This window comes from Salvelinus alpinus, chromosome 17, assembly GCF_045679555.1.
Source record: "Salvelinus alpinus chromosome 17, SLU_Salpinus.1, whole genome shotgun sequence".
NCBI classification, from domain to species: Eukaryota; Metazoa; Chordata; class Actinopteri; order Salmoniformes; family Salmonidae; genus Salvelinus; species Salvelinus alpinus.
Window position 1 is genome coordinate 23,821,701 of NC_092102.1, and position 16,908 is coordinate 23,838,608.

The following is a 16,908-nucleotide window of genomic DNA, read 5'->3' on the forward strand; positions in this document are numbered from 1 at the left end:
ACAGAATTGCAATGGGAGACAGTCCATCTGGCTCCTCCTACTACAACTCCAACACACATCAAACTACTAAGGATAAAATAAAAGGTAAATTGAAAAATGGCAATCTTAGAGTAGTATATGAAAGATAATGGTTGCCAAACGTCTGGCACCTCCTAACGTCTGGTAGTGCAACGTCTGGCACCTCCTAACGTCTGGTAGTGCAACGTCTGGCACCTCCTAACGTCTGGTAGTGCAACGTCTGGCACCTCCTAACGTCTGGTAGTGCAACGTCTGGCACCTCCTAACGTCTGGTAGTGCAACGTCTGGTAGTGCAACGTCTGGCACCTCCTAACATCTGGTAGTGCAACGTCTGGTAGTGCAACGTCTGGCACCTCCTAACGTCTGGTAGTGCAACGTCTGGTAGTGCAACGTCTGGCACCTCCTAACATCTGGTAGTGCAACGTCTGGTAGTGCAACGTCTGGCACCTCCTAACGTCTGGTAGTGCAACGTCTGGTAGTGCAACGTCTGGCACCTCCTAACGTCTGGTAGTGCAACGTCTGGCACCTCCTAACAAGACTATGCTCTTACCGGATAGGAGTCAAACAAAAAGCATGTCATCACATCTAGACTTCTAGTTATAGGTTTTATACACTGAGTGGGCAAAACATTAGGAACACTTTCCTAATATTGAGTTGCACCCCCCTTTGGCCTCAGAACAGTCTCAATTCGTTGGGGCATTGACTCTACAAGAGGTCGAAAGCGTTCCACAGGGATGCTGGCCCATGTTGACTCCAATGCTTCCAACAGTTGTGTCAAGTTGGCTGAATGTCTTTTGGGTGGTGGACCCTTTTTGATACACATGGGAAACTGCTTAGCGTGAAAAATCCAGCAGTGTTGCAGTTCTTGACACACTCAAACCGGTGCACCTGGCACCTACCCCCATACCCCGTTCAAAGGCACTTAAATCTTTGTCTTGCCCATTCACCCTCTGAATGGCACACACACAATCCATCGATCAATTGTCTCAAGGCTCAAAAATCATTCTTTAACCTGTCTCCTCCCCTTCATCTATACTGACTGAAGTGGATTTAACAGGTGACATCAATAAGAGATCATAGCTTTCACCTGGTCAGTCTATGTCATGGAAAGAGTAGGTGTTTCTAATGTTTTGTACACTCAGTGTATATCAAGTGTTAACATTCTGGGATACCTTTCTACAATCATCCTCAATTTGAGAAGATCCCAGGTTTTCATATGACTCCTCTCACCAATTGTCCTGAGCGATTAGTGCTTTTCTAGGTCGGTTTGGTTTCGCTTATATATCTTTTTTAAAGCACGGTTTTCAATTACGGTTTCAATCATTTTTTTAAACATTAAATGCATTATAAAATAATAACGAAAAAATTATTTTTGCGCTTTTAATGGAAATTCCAAAGCCAAAAATAGTGAACATTCAATTACCAAAATATTGAAAATATTCCATTGTCTCTGTCAGGTCCACATTGGATAGACATTACAATGAAATAATACAATATTTCAGTTGTGTATATTACTTAGTTTTTATATGATGACTTTATTATTTTGAATTCCTTAAGGTCATCATCTCATCTCTGCTCAGGCAGTAGCAGTCAAACAGCCAGACAACGTTATCTCGGTACTTCCCATATTGCTCTCTCTTTAGTCATCCTATTTAACTAGCTGCAGAACTATCTGACGAAATCCTTTTACTAGTTCTTCAAAGAAGATACGGCATACTTTCACAAACTGTCTCCATCCCTCTCTCTCGACATTGTGTTGTGTACATTCCTCTCTCATGCGGTCTATGCGGTCTGTGTGTATCTAACTGTACGTAGCAGGCGTAAAAGTGTATCCCTCTTTGCTAGAGAGAGGAATTATAACATTTCTGCACTGAACTAGGTTGAATATTTGCTTAATGAAAACTACAACTCCCTTCAGCACAGCGTCCCACATAGTTCTTGAGTTGATTTCTCCAGTGAATGATTTGATTTCTCTTTAGAGAAACAGCGTTGGGGTCACACAAAAAACATTCAAGTAATTGAACCGACATTGGTCAATTAGTTGTTTAATAACCTCCCCCAAAAATAAATGTTGGTTAATCGCTCAGCACTACTCACCAAGGAAGTATCTGTTTCATCAGTGACGTCACACCGGTCATTTCAGCCCCAAAAAGCTTCAGCTAAACCACATGTACCTCACCAAATAAATTAGTTTTTTTTTGTTCTAAACAGTCCTTGATGTGTTGGGTTTTTCCATTACTAAGCAGAATAAGAGCATTTCCTTTCATTTACAGCAGTCCCCAAAGCTGGCTCTAGCCTCAAGGAATGTAAACACAAGCAGTCTGTAAACAAGGCTCTTTCTGCCCCCCCCAACCCCCATCCAACAACACTGACTGACTGACCATCACAGACCAGTCTACAGACGTCCCTCACTGACCCCAAAACTCAAAAAGAGGCGCAGTTGCATTATTAGGCCAGGCCAAAGGGGTCTCAGGATGGAGTGGTGTGAGGAGGAGGAGGAGGAGGAGGAGGAGGAGGAGGAGGAGGAGGAGGAGGAGGAGGAGGAACGGTCTGGGACAATGGCAGCTAGGCTCTCTTCTCCTCTCCACTCCTCTCCACTCAAACCATGTTGAGCCTCAGCAGTGGAGAAAACAGAGAACTAAAGCAGACAATCCCACAGAGCAGACACTTACTTCTGGTCCTGGATCACACCATTGCCAATCAGTGAGTCATGGAACAGAAAAACAAATGGTGGGATTAATGATCTGAGAGCAGCCCCAGCTGTCGGCTCCTAACTGTGGATGGACAGGCCGGCCCTCCAGTGCCTTGGAAGCTCTCCCCTGTCCATGCTGGAGCTCTCAGCACTTTGAGAGGGAGTTGTAGAGTGGCTTGGGTTGGGTTCAGTATACCATCAACTCTGCTCTTTATCCTCCCACTAACCAATGGGAACGCAGCGCCTCCGCATCCGCACAGAGAACAAAGGGTACAGAGAGATAGAGAAATAAAGAGAGAGAGAGGGTGATAGAGAGAGGGTGAGAGAGAGAGAGAGAGAGAGAGAGAGAGAGAGAGAGAGAGAGAGAGAGAGAGAGAGAGAGAGAGAGAGAGAGAGAGAGAGAGAGAGAGAGAGAGAGAGAGAGAGAGAGAGAGAGCTATCAGACGTCCCACCAAAGTGCAAAGGAAATGTATTACAAGCCTCATTTGGAGCACACTGTTTACATTACGGCCCAATAAATAAATGGGCTTCTAAGAGCTAGGGGTCTCAGTCAGGGAGCGTTTGGAGGAACAGCCTGAGTCTGGCCTCATTGTTTGGACTTGTGTGTCTTCATGTATGTGTTGTGTGTAATCTTGTCAGTTAATGTTGGTGTTTTCATGTGTTTGTCTATGTGTGTAGGAAGGGAAAGGTAAAATATCATGTAGGTTTTCTGAGAGTATGAGACATCATTGGTCCAAGATTTCAGTCTGTTTCAAGAGGAGATTCACTCCTCCTATCCTGTCCATGTGGAGGCTACCTCCTCTGTCAGCATTAAGACCATCTAATTGAGACTACGAGTGCTGGAACGCTGGTCACTGTGGGGTTTATCTGCTGGGTGCTGATATAGAGGTTTCTCTGCTCCAGGGGAGAAGAAAAGGTGCCATGACAGAGTTAAGAGGCGTGTAAAAAAAAAAGACTGATTGCTTCCCCTGTGCACTGGGCAGGTACGTATGATGTCTGCAGCCATAGGCAGGTTCTAAATGCCCCATGACGACCCAAACCTGCAGACTCAATCGGACATGTCAAAACAATGCTTAGTTACTAAGGCAGGAGCCAGAAATACCACTACTTCAGTCAAACCCCCAAATCGACTCCAGAAGGCTTTTCAAAAATTGAAGCTAAATAACTTTAGATACATATTTATTTTTCAGAGCACCATATTCTGCAATATAATTCAACCCGTGTCTGACAGCACTGTCAAATGGAAAACCGTTTTCTCTGGCTACCCCAAGCATTGTTTTTTTTTAAACAATCTATAGTGTAACAAACACCTTCAAGCAAACAGAGCCTGTGTTTTTCTTGAACTCAACACAACAACAAAATATTTTACCCAGAGGATCAGACTAATAAAACTCCCCATCACCAAGGCCAGACCCATCACCCAGGCCAGACCCAACACCCCGGCAGACCCAACACCCCGGCAGACCCATCACCCAGGCCAGACCCATCACCCAGGCCAGACCCATCACCCAGGCCAGACCCATCACCCAGGCCAGACCCATCACCCAGGCCAGACCCATCACCCAGGCCAGACCCATCACCCAGGCCAGACCCATCACCCAGGCCAGACCCATCACCCAGGCCAGACCCATCACCCAGGCCAGACCCATCACCCAGGCCAGACCCATCACCCAGGCCAGACCCATCACCCAGGCCAGACCCAACACCCAGGCCAGACCCAACACCCCGGCCAGACCCAACACCCCGGCCAGACCCATCACCCAGGCCAGACCCATCACCCAGGCCAGACCCAACACCCCGGCAGACCCACTACCCAGGCCAGACCCAACACCCAGGCCAGACCCATCACCCAGGCCAGACCCATCACCCAGGCCAGACCCATCACCCAGGCCAGACCCAACACCCAGGCCAGACCCATCACCCAGGCCAGACCCATCACCCCGGCCAGACCCAACACCCCGGCAGACCCACTACCCAGGCCAGATCTATTAATTTGCCACAAACGCTTCGGACATTAACTCTTTAGTAACCAAGAGTGGATCCGTTACAGAGAAAGAATAGGGATGCCTTACAGTATTTCCCTTGACCTGACTCTGAATCTTTGACACACTGTTGGAAAAATAAAATGTATTGGTTTTAAATTCCAGTAGCCAGGATAAAAGTGAGTGACTGACCAGTGCTGGGGCTACTGTACTGCTCTGGGTAATGGCCTATACCAGACAACCCAGCTTTTACACATGGCTGTAAACATGCATGCATGATAACTGGCTGACTATGTGGATCTCTACCATGCTCTGACTACAGTATACCCCTCTAGAACATCTGTCAAACAGCAACTTATAATAAACAATAACCCCATAGGCAATAAACATAGAAAAGTGATTCCATATGAAAACAGGACAAAAAATACCATGATTTGGGGGATTTTCACATTCCTTTGGACAAAGGATTGTTGACATATATTTGAATCTAAAAGTATAATTGAGAAATAATATTTCAAAGTTGGCTTATTTAGGATATTTTGGCCTTACCCAGGCCTCCTTTAAGACTCCATAACGTTTCATCTGCCGGTGCTACAAAGCAACAATCTCAATCTGGAACTTTGATAAGCCGGTAGAGTATATTATGTTCAACTATATATTGAAGAATTTGATAAATCAAAAAATTTAGTTTTTCAATATTCATTTGAAAAAAAATCAATATTCATCCATTTATTTATTATTATCAATATTTTTTATTAACATTCTACTCATATTACACAGCATATGGTGATGCTTCATATGGCACCAATTGAAGCTTTGTAGTACCTACATTTTAAACATTTAGGACTCTTAAAACTTCTTTGGGATAGGAGGCGGTATTTTGACGTCCGGATGAAAAGCGTGCCCAAAGTAAACTGCCTGCTACGCAGGCCCAGAAGCTAGGATATGCATATATAGAGATTTGGATAGAAGACACTCTAAAGTTTTTAAAACTGTTAAAATTATGGCTGTGAGTATAACAGAACTTATTTGGCAGGCGAAACCCCGAGGACAAACCATCCAGGAATATTTTTTTTTTTAGTTCACTGTGTTTTTAATTGGTTTTCTATGGTAAACTAGATTTATGAGGCACCTGGTTGCAGTTCCTATGGCTTCCACTAGATGTCAACAGTCTTTAGAAATTGGTTGATGTTTTTCCTTTGAGAAATTAAGAAGTACGGCTATTCAGAATGAGTGTCAAGCCAAGTGGACTCTTTTGTTTGGGGCGCACGACCTGTAGCTCGCTCCACTTTGATTTTATCCGCTATTGAACACAGTATATTCCGTCTTAAATTTGATCGATTATTTACGTTTTAGGATACCTAAGGGCGGATTAGGAAAGTTGTTTGAAATGTTTGGACAAAGTTTACAGGTAACTTATTAGATAATTTGTAGTCATATTGGGCAGGTTGGAACCGGTGTTTTTCTGAATCAAACGTGCCAAATAAATAGACATTTTGGGGATATAAAAAAGGAGTTTATCGAACAAAAGGACCATTTGTGATGTTTCTGGGACATATTGGAGTGCCAACAGAAGAAGATCTTCAAAGGTAAGGCATGAATTATATCGTTATTTCTGACTTTTGTGTCGCCACCTGCCTGGTTGAAAATGATTGTTATGCATTTGTATGGTGGGGTGCTGTCCTCAGATAATGGCATGGTTTGCTTTCGCCAAAAAGCCTTTTTGAAATCTGACACCGCGGCTGGATTAACAAGAAGTTAAGCTTTATTTTGACATATTGCATGTGTATTTTCAAGAATGTTAAATATTTACAATTCTGTAGTTTGTATTTGGCGCCCTGCACTTTCACTGGATGTTGGTCAGGTGGGACGCTATACCGTCCCACCTAGCCTAGAGAGGTTAAAGGAGCCCTGGGTAAGGCCAAAATGTCATAAATATGCCAATTTTGATTAATTATTTCTCAATTATGCTTTTAGATACAGCTGTTAAATATATGTCAACAATCCTTCCTGGTTTCATTTGGAATCACTCAATATAAGATTGTGTTCAATTAGTTGCATGCATACCTCTTCACTTATTCATTATGAATAAATAGGCCAATCTATACCTCTGAATACTGAAAACTTTCTCATTACTATACACCAGGCACTATACTGTAAAAGGCAGTCAAGTGGGGAAAGCACATTTCCTGTAAATGCACTTAGTGGGTAAATACAGTATATCAAAATGCAAACTAAACTAGTATCAGGTCTATGCTTGTCTTAACCTCACCACCTTAAAGATCAAAGCTATTTTCACTATTCATTAAGTATATTTGTCTTGGACGGAACTGTCATCAATGGTTTCAACTACTCAACAGCACTGCAAAGATTATGATCTCCCTCCTTTCACACAACTGCTCTGTAACAACATGTACAGTGGGATTGGAGCACCACTTCTCAGGAAGATTGTGATCTCCCTCCTTTCACACAACTGCTCTGTAACAACATGTACAGTGGTATTGGAGCACCACTTCTCAGGAAGATTGTGATCTCCCTCCTTTCACACAACTGCTCTGTAACAACATGTACAGTGGTATTGGAGCACCACTTCTCAGGAAGATTGTATCGGAGTATCCATTCTCTGGGTGGGAAAGCACGGCTTAACTGTTTGTCTGCTCTACACTCATGAAGATCAATGACCCTGACAGACTTCCACGGGCATGGTGATGTATAGATTAACAAGAAGAAAAGGACAGTATCTCAAGAGAACATCTATTCAACCTCAATTCAACCATGTGACCTGGAGCTATATTGAGTAAATAATAAAGACAAAGTGTTCTGTGTGTCAAATCCATATGCCAAAACCCCTGAGTTGGCAAACAGAAAGGAACTTTTGCATCAGTATGATTTAAGGCACATATCCACCCTGTGAGTAGATAACAGTAATGTAATAGCACAACAAATACCACTGCTGTCTAGAGCAATGCATGAAGCACAGAAACAGCACCTAACAGAGTGAATGTGATGAGAAAAGTGTATCGAAGTGTTGTTACAATACGATTGGGAAGTGGTGAGAAAGGACTGGCCATGGTCCACGATGATCACATTCACAGAGAACAGAATGCTGTCTCCACAAGAGTTGCATTCTTCTTCTGTGGTGTTCCTAGGGTGGTCTAAGCTCAGAAAGATGAGCAGGAAGAAAATATGTTTGCAGATCTTTTCATGTGGCTTCATATGTGGTTACCAGGAACCATTACTAATAGATCACAAGAGATGTCGGTATTTGACATCTTCATTAATTGTACAGCTTTGACTTTCACAGGTAAATGCCTGCAACCTTTGCTGACAAAAAGCAAAGCAAACCTATCAACATCTTGACAGCGAATGTATGAGGAATGGACAGGTTTAAATATTTTAAACCAGAGGATAACAAAGTGAGGAATAGGATCCCCATTTACAAGAGTTTGTGGATGCCTTTAACACACACAGACATAGCCTATGACAGACGGTGGGAAAAGACATGGCTACTTCATTAAGTATAAAGGAAAGAGAAAGAAGACAAAGCAAACAAAGAGGAGAGAGAAAAATAAAAGGGGGGGCCCCTTTGGCCTTCCTTCCATCCCCTTCTTTGTGGAAGACACAACACTTCTAGGTAGGCCTCCCTCCCTCGGGCCTCATTTTGCTGAGTCGTTCCCTCCAGGCTAGGGCTGGTTGGTTCCCATATCGTGGCCAGACCCAGGGCTCACGGCTGAGGGCTGCTGCCCCTGCCTGCCAGAGAGACCCCCAGGTTACATCAGCAGAGGTTACAACCAACAAAGTCCCCGCTCTGCACCGCACCACAGCATGTCAGAACCTCACCAACAGTTGCCTTGGCACTGTATTAGCTAGCCAGGAGCTTTCGACTTGAGCTTAGCTCAAAGGCTCAGTGATTAGTCTTGTCGTCCAAGGCCCTTCACTATTTCCCTTTTTTTCTTTCTCTCTCGCTCTCAGCCTGCTCCTCTAATCTATCCAATTTCCCTTCTTCATCTCCCTCTTTTTCTACCTCTACTTCACCACATCCTCCGCATCACTCCTTTGTTCCATTTCTCTTTTTAGATGAGATAACGATTGATGGCCTGAAGGCAGACCTGTAATTAAGCTGACATTGATGAAGGACAAAGAGGCTTGTCGCCAACATCTGTGTTAAATAAATATTGAGCTGACAAATTGTGCTTATTTTTTATCAGCATCGCTCTCTCTCTTCTAAATGTCTAAAGATAAAAAGCCATAATATTAAAATATTACTAACTGCACATTATTCTTAGACTATCTTCCCAGTTTTAAGATTTCTGTTTTCACAGAGTCCATTCTCATTACTGCATTTGTATTTTTCAATCCATTGCATTAAATATTACTCTCAACAACCAGGGTCCATCAAAAAGATATGTCCATGAACATGAACAACACATGATCACTATCAGACCATGCTTAGTTTGGCACATACTATACTAACACATTTCAACCTGCGCTTCAGACTTCTCATGTCAAAAAGCTTAGAATGTGCTGTGCCATATCTTATCAATAGTAGACTGACAGACACATTTCTAGAACCAATGCCAGGCTATGATGGTGGTGCTGCTTGTCACCTAGGCTACAAACAGGTGCATGCCATTACTTAGTGACAACACTGTTCTGGTAACATTCCACAAGATAAGGGAGTGTGTAATCGATGTTGTGGAAAATTAAGTGAGAAAAAAGTCATTCTAATTGCAAAATGTAAATATTGGGCTTTCCCACAAGTGGGGGCAGACCACCCAGGATGCAAAATAGTCACTCCCCCTCCCCCTTCACTCCTCGCCTATAGGCAGAGAGATGTCTTTTTGTGTCTCTCTGCGTGTGAAACATCACCAAAAACAAGCAAAGCTGCCGAGGCTTGCCCACACACACTGTGCTGTGCTCTGTCCCTTGCATATATACAGTGCATTCGGAAAGTATTCAGACCCCTTGACTTTTTCCACATTTTGTTACGTTACAGCTTTATTCTAAAATGGATTCAATCGTTTTTTTCCCTCATCAATCTACATACAATACCCCATAATGACAAAGCAAAACAGGTTTTTAGAAATGTTTGCAAATGTATAAAAAATAAATAAACTGAAATATCATATTTACATAACTATTCAGACCCTTTACTCAGTACTTTGTTGAAGCACCTTTAACAACGATTACAGCCTTGAATTTTCTTGGGTATGACGCTACAAGCTTAGCACATTTGTATTTGGGCAGTTTCTCCAATTCTTCTCTGCAGATCCTCTCAAGCTCTGTCAGGTTGGATGGGGAGCGTTGCTGCACAGCTATTTTCAGGTCTCTCCAGAGATGTTCGATCGGGTTCAAGTCTGGGCTCTGGCTTGTCCTGAAGCCACTCATACATTGTCTTGGCTGTGTGCTTAGTGTAATTGTCCTTTTGGAAGGTGAACCTTCAGGTCCTGAGAGCTCTGGAGCAGGTTTTCATCAAGGATCTCTCTGTACTTTGCTCCGTTCATATTTCCCTCGATACTGACTATTCTTCCAGTCCCTACTGCTGAACAACATCCCCACTGCATGTTGCTGCCACAACCATGCTTCACCATAGGGATGGTGCCAGGTTTCCTCCAGATGTGACACTTGGCATTCAGACCAAATAGTTCAATCTTGGTTTCATCAGACCAGAGAATCTTGTTTCTCATGGTCTGAGAGTCCTTTTTGTGCCTTTTGGCAAACTCCAAGCGGGCTGTCATGTGCCTTTTACTGCAGAATGGCTTTCTTACGGCCACTCTACCATAAAGACCTGATTGGTGGAGTGCTGCAGAGATGGTTGTCCTTCTGGAAGGTTCTCCCATCTCCACAGAGGAACTCTGGAGCTCTGTCAGAGTGACCATTGCGTTCTTGGTCACCTCCCTGACCAAGGACCTCCTCCCCCGATTGCTCAGTTTGGCCGGGCGGCCAGCTGGAGGAAGAGTCTTGGTGGTTCCAAACTTCAAAAATGATGGAGGCCACTGTGTTCTTGGGGACTTCAATGCTGCAGATTTTTTTTGGTGCACTTCCCCAGACCTGAGCCTTGACACAATCCTGTCTTGGCACTCTATGGACAATTCCTTTGACCTCATGGTTTTTTCTCCGACATGCACTGTCAACTGTGGGACGTTATATAGACAGGTGTGTGCCTTTCCAAATAATGTCCAATCAATTGAATTTACTACAGGTGGACTCCAATCAAGTTGTAGAAACATCTCAAGGATGATCAATGGAAACAGGATGCACCTGTGCTCAATTTCGAGTCTCATAGCAAAGGGTCTGAATACTAATGTAAATAAGGTATTTTTTATTTTATTTGTAATACATAAAAAAATACATCTAAACCTGTTTTCGCTTCGTCATTATGGGGTATTGTGTGTAGATTGAAAAGGAAAAAGTTGTATTTAATCAATTTTAGAATAAGGCTGTAACGTAACAAAATGTGGCTACAGATTGACAAACTTATTGTCCTTATTATTATTTATTTTTTCAAGAGAGAAACAGGCAGAATAGGGGAAATAGTACATGGATAAGAAAACGGCACCCAGGCAGCAACATATTTCAGTCCTTTTATTGTGTGAATGGATTACTTTTATTACTGCAAGTAAAATGTTGTCCAATGACATGCATCATGCATGCATTGTCATTGGCTTTCAATGCCCTAATTCTGATAACCATCGTCATATTTGGAGTTTGAACACTCGATGCGGATTTAGAGTTGTATCACCTTAAACTCTTCAGGCACAGTGTGTGATAAATCAGAAAGAGAAGGCAAGCCATGGAACCAAACTGGGTGCAGTACTGTAGCCTAGCTCAGTGGAGGCTTTGAGAGAGAGCCCTATCGCTCCATGTGAGTGTTACAGAGTAGTGTCAAATACTTGCCCTGGTAGTGTCAAATACCTCCTGATGGTCTTTCTTTCATTAACCACTCCTCTGCTCATGAAGTTCACAACAAACCTGTTCTGTTCACACTGTTGTTGTTGTTGCGGTTTGAAGTGTCACCAGTTATTCTTCATGGTTAGAGAATAGGAGTGTCAGGGAGATTTAAACATGTATTAACAGTTTTAAATCAGACCTATAAAACAGGTTCATTTGACAATGTTGTGCCAAAGTCTCAGAAAAGTGCAGCAGTAGCTTAACCATTGTGGAGAGACAAATATAGTCTGGGCATGCAATGTGAGAATAATTGAGTACTGTAGTTGGTGAAATTCCCAGAATACTTTATATCTCTGTAACAGCATTGACAAATGCCAGTGCTAAAACAATATTTAAACAGAGTGGAATTTCCTAGGTAGAACTTAGAATACACATTTTTTTTGCATTAGCCTACTAAAATAGTTTTAAATGTTCTTCACCAGTGTGCCTCTTCTTTTAAATCATAACCTTCATAATTTTGAGTAGGATTAATGAGCCATACTTATTTTTTTTATGTTGAAGTTATTGGTGTGTGTGTGTGTGCGTGTGTAATCTTTAACGGCTAACTCATTTGTAACTTAATTAGAAATTGGTCAGGTATTAGCATACATATTCACCATGCACTGCAAATTGAGGTAGTGATATCTGCACTAAATCACAATAGCATAGGCTAGGGTTAGGCTACTACGCTCCAGAAAAATAAAGCTTGAAGGAATAAAGGTATTTTGATGGGAAAACGTACCTTGAGTGGATTTGCTTCCTGAAGCGCGAGCTGGCTGTTGGACAAAGGCGACCAGACACAAACCGACTAATCCAATGCTCGCGCGCATTATAACGTGCATATGCATAGCTACTTGATACTGTAGTTAGACTGTTATAGTTATTAAACACCTAGCTAGGTTGCAACGCTCAACACGCGCAAACGGACGATCTTTTTTTTAAAGTGTTGGTCCACCTTTAAAAATATAATGTGGGACTCTGAAGTCCTTTCCTCTATGTCTGCTTATTCTGTTTCAAGTGATCGGCTTTTGCGAAATGCCCGACAATGTGCAGCAATACTGAAGCGGTGTTCTGTGATCATGTTCTACACTGGACAATTTCAATATAAGAGAGAGGGAGAGAGAGGGTTGAGAGAGATGGAGCGGAGCGGAGAGGAGAAGGGGGAGGAGAGATTACGATACGCGCATTGCTCCTGCTCTCCCTCACGCGCTCTCTCTCTCTTTCTCCAACTACAAGGATTTCTTATTCTGCAGGAATTTACAATCAGCTGCTGGTTGGACCGTAGTCGGGGGTTGCCATGGAGACGGCTTCCGTGGTTGAGAGGTCAGACTCGGGGACCATGTGCAAACAATGGACTGCGCGCCACACCACCACCATCAAGTAGGCCACTTTTCTCATTCATTGACAAGGGAAATGAGCGTTGCGCGAGGGAAAAATACTCTAAACCTCCAAGAGAGAGATACAGTGATTTACAAATATGCAAAAGTGCAGTTGATACTGTAGCACCCCATTCACATTGCACAGGTTGTAGCCACTCTACAGTAAGTAGTAGGTTCGTTATAGCGACTTGTAGCCACTGCGCTTGCACCGTCTCCCATGATTGGCTCTCATAGGTCTACTAAAGTATCATCCTTTTTGCCAAGTCAATTATTCGTAACTATTATTTTCTCCAGCAGTCATCAGAATTTGATTTGATGATATCTAATAGCTTAATGTAGTTGTTGTAGGCTGTCAATCCAACACAAGCTCCAAAGAAAAAGCCATGAGCCAATCACATTCTAAGAGATCCAGAGAGCAATCATAGCGCACTGCTTTGCAAACACCATGCTATTGAGCAATAGCCTTTAGAAAATTCAGTTGAATTGTCACATCTTCCCCATATCTTTGTGCCCCCACAAGTCTGGTGTAACATTATCGCTATTATCATGACCTTCTTGATCTAGACATTATTATTCAAGCCTATACATACTCCTTTTTGAAATTAGTTTGTACCCTGTCCAAATTGTCTTCTGTTTAGAACCCTTAGGGTTCCAAGTAGAACCCTATTGGGTTCCATGTAGAACCTTTTCCCCAGAGAGCTCTACATGGAACCCAAAAGAGTTATACCTAGATCAAAAAGGGTTCTACCTGGAACCGAAAAGGGTTTTCCTATGGGGACAGCCGAAGTACACAAGGCATAGACACAGAAAAAGATTACATTGCCCTGGCCCCAGCTCACAAAAAGGTTTTCACATCTTCTGAGAGACAGCAAGGGTGTGAAAGCCTGTGTGTAGCTGGTGTGGAGGAGTCAGGCGCAGGACAGCAGAAATGAGTAAGGAACGTAATTTACTCAAGGAATCAATAAATACAACACAATAAACTAGCCCACAATAACGGACCGTATACATACAAACAATCACTCACAAACAAAACATGGGGGAACAGAGGGTTAAATAATGAACAACTAATTGGGGAATTGAAACCAGGTGTGTAAAACAAAGACAAAACAAATGGAAAATGAATAGTGGATCGGCGATGGCTAGAAGGCCGGTGACGTCAACCGCCAAACGCCGCCCGAACAAGGAGAGGGACCGACTTCGGCGGAAGTCGTGACAAAGGGATATCGCCAAGCAGTCTGAACTTCACGTCACCTGCCTGTAACATCCCTCAAACGATACATTCACAGCAGGACTCTGTTTTCCTCCTCCAGAGGATATTGTCCCATATTTAATATGTATTTGTGTTACAGCCTCTACTTCCTCCTTTTCTCTTTTCAAGAATCAATAAAAGCCGAACAAAAGGAAACACAAACAAGAATCAGCATGTTCCTGTTCTTTCATTATACCATGGCTGCTTTTCAACTTGAAAGAGGGTAAAGAAGACAGTTTGCTTTTCCACTCTCCTCCAGAACACTGTATCACTGATCATGTGCTCTATACACCATTAGCAGTGAGGGCCTACTGGGAATGAGTGTCACGACTTCCACCGAAGGTGGTTCCTCTCCCTGTTCGGGCGGTGCTCGGCGTCGCCGGCCTACTAGCCATCACCGATCCATTTTTCCTTTTCCGTTTGTTTTGTCTTTGGTTCTTTCACACCTGGTTTCATTTGCTTTAATTTCTGTGTGTATAATTACCCCGGTTGCCTGCTTAGGTTTGTGCGGGATTATTTGTGTCATGTTGCTCGTTGAGGTTGTGCCTTAGTTATGTTCACGTATTATACCGAGTGTGTATAAGTTTAAGGAGCGTTGTTTTTCCTCCTTCCGTGAGTAACTGTGTTCTTTTTGGTCGAGGGTGTTTATTTGGTATTGTACCTGACCTTTTTTGTTGTGGACTTGCCTATTAAAAGGCGCTACTTGGACATCTCTGCTCTCCTGCGCTTGACTCCTTCACCTATCTCTAAACACAAATACGTAACAATGAGACTTGAAATGTGCTTGAATCAAAGCACTAACTATCTGTTCCTTCCTTCCCACGTTACCTGGAACAAAAGCCTAAAAAGAGAGCCACTTTTTCACACCTTGGCTTTTGGAACATGGTGATTAGATTCAATACGGCATCAGTATCAGACAGAAGAAATGCGTATTATATTCTCTTTCCTCTAGGATTGAATCTACTGTGCTGATGCATTTATGTTTAGATGTATGTTTTGAGACAGATAATGCTCTATAATTATGTTCCATAGCTCCTCTGTGTTATTTCTCTTCAATCAAAAGTGCAATTATGGTCTCGCATTAAGATTGAATTGTTATCTCCAAATCATTCAACTACAGGCTAAGTCAGATAATGATGAACATTTAGAAGGCAATCTGATAAAAGCTTGTCCATAAAGATGGATATCTCTGTGGCTGATAGAATTGAAACCTTCAAGAGTTCAAAGGTACAGAGAAACAGAGGTTTACCCAGGTTTAATCTTTGAAGTGTTTTTACCTTGCAGGGTGGAAGCCACTTTCTGGGAATGTCTAATGCTCCTTATTAACATTTGGGTGGTAAAATAAAGCCTGATCATACACTTTTTCTTAAATCTGAGGATGTGTTGGAATTTCATCTGATTTAGAATCACCATGGGCACTACTCTTCTGTCGTGAACCTTCATTTCATGAATCTTAATGAGTTGTATTTATAACCAGGAGTAATCAGACAAAGTATAAAAATGCCCTTTAAAATAAATCCCTCCTGGCTTGTAACAGACATCATTTGAAAGGATTCATAGTAATGACCATTTATATCCAAACTGTGAAGTCTGTCAGCCTGGCCTGTGTAATTATAATAACATCCTTCAGAAGAAATATGGAAATGTCCCAAACCCAAATCTCCAGGTAATTGTGAGCCCTTATACAACCAGATGAACTGAGAGTCACTGGGGAGCCAGAGAAAGTCAGGCCACCGTGGCAGGGGAGCCTGGGAGCTGTAAGAGTTGCATAAGCATCAGCATAGTTTTTCAAATGGGTACGGCAGTAACACTTACTTCATTAAGGGCCTAGCGGTGTGCATGGGCATCACTCTACACACAAATTGGGCTATTTTTACTTGAACAGACACATAGGGGAAGCCCAGGTAATGTTTAATTTATGACCCTAGTCATCATGAAAGGACTTCAGTTAAACTGTGAATCCGGAGGAAAAGGAAAGGGTAAAGAAAGAGAGTGAGAAAATACAGCTGCAGGCTGCAATACAGGCTTCTCCTATTAGATAAGCACACAGCCCCACTATGCAACCAAATGGCATCATATACTTCGGCAATGGGACTCTACCACACCATTTTACATGTATCCAAAGCAACATACATTTCGTGTGGGTGGCCCCAGTGGAAAACGAACCCACAAACCTGATGTTGCAAGTGCTTGAGCCACACAGGACCGAGATGGTGCCCAGCTCATTCCCTCTCTCTCTTTTCCCCTCCAGGCAACACCAGCTAGGTTTCAGTCACCACCACAGGCCCAGCAGGGTCTCTGGGCATTGACCATGCCAACTCCACAGGGGATCAGATGGGGGAGTTTCACACCACATTTCAGCACTGGCAACCCGGAGAACATTGTGGGCTGGCCCCAGGAATTCACCTGACCACAGCCCCAGGCGCTGGCACCACGAGAGAGAGAGAGACCGGCCTTCTCTGGTTGGTCAGCAGGTAGGCAAGGATACAGTATTACTATGCATGCAAGAATGTGAATGGTTCTAATCTAAGGAACATTATGAGACTAGCTGAAATAAAACACACTCCTGTTGTTTTCTCAGAGATGTGTGTTAGATGAGGGTTGCCACTTAATATAATGTTTACATACCCTACATTACTCATCTCATATGTATATACT

The 16,908-nt window shown here is 42.9% G+C and overlaps 1 protein-coding gene across 4 annotated transcripts in view; it reads right to left on the reverse strand.

The window, feature by feature from the left end:
- LOC139542558 (signal peptide, CUB and EGF-like domain-containing protein 3) overlaps positions 1-12,796 on the reverse strand; it is a 104,631-nt gene extending 91,835 nt beyond the window's left edge. For 2 of the 4 annotated variants that reach the window (XM_071348134.1, XM_071348133.1), the window contains exon 1: positions 12,365-12,796. In XM_071348134.1, coding sequence (XP_071204235.1) covers positions 12,365-12,470 — 106 coding nt within the window. In that variant the 5' untranslated portion in view covers positions 12,471-12,796. The remainder of the gene's footprint in view (positions 1-12,364) is intronic. The other 2 variants (XM_071348137.1, XM_071348135.1) reach the window with 2 other exon arrangements.
- Positions 12,797-16,908: the final 4,112 nt, after the last annotated feature.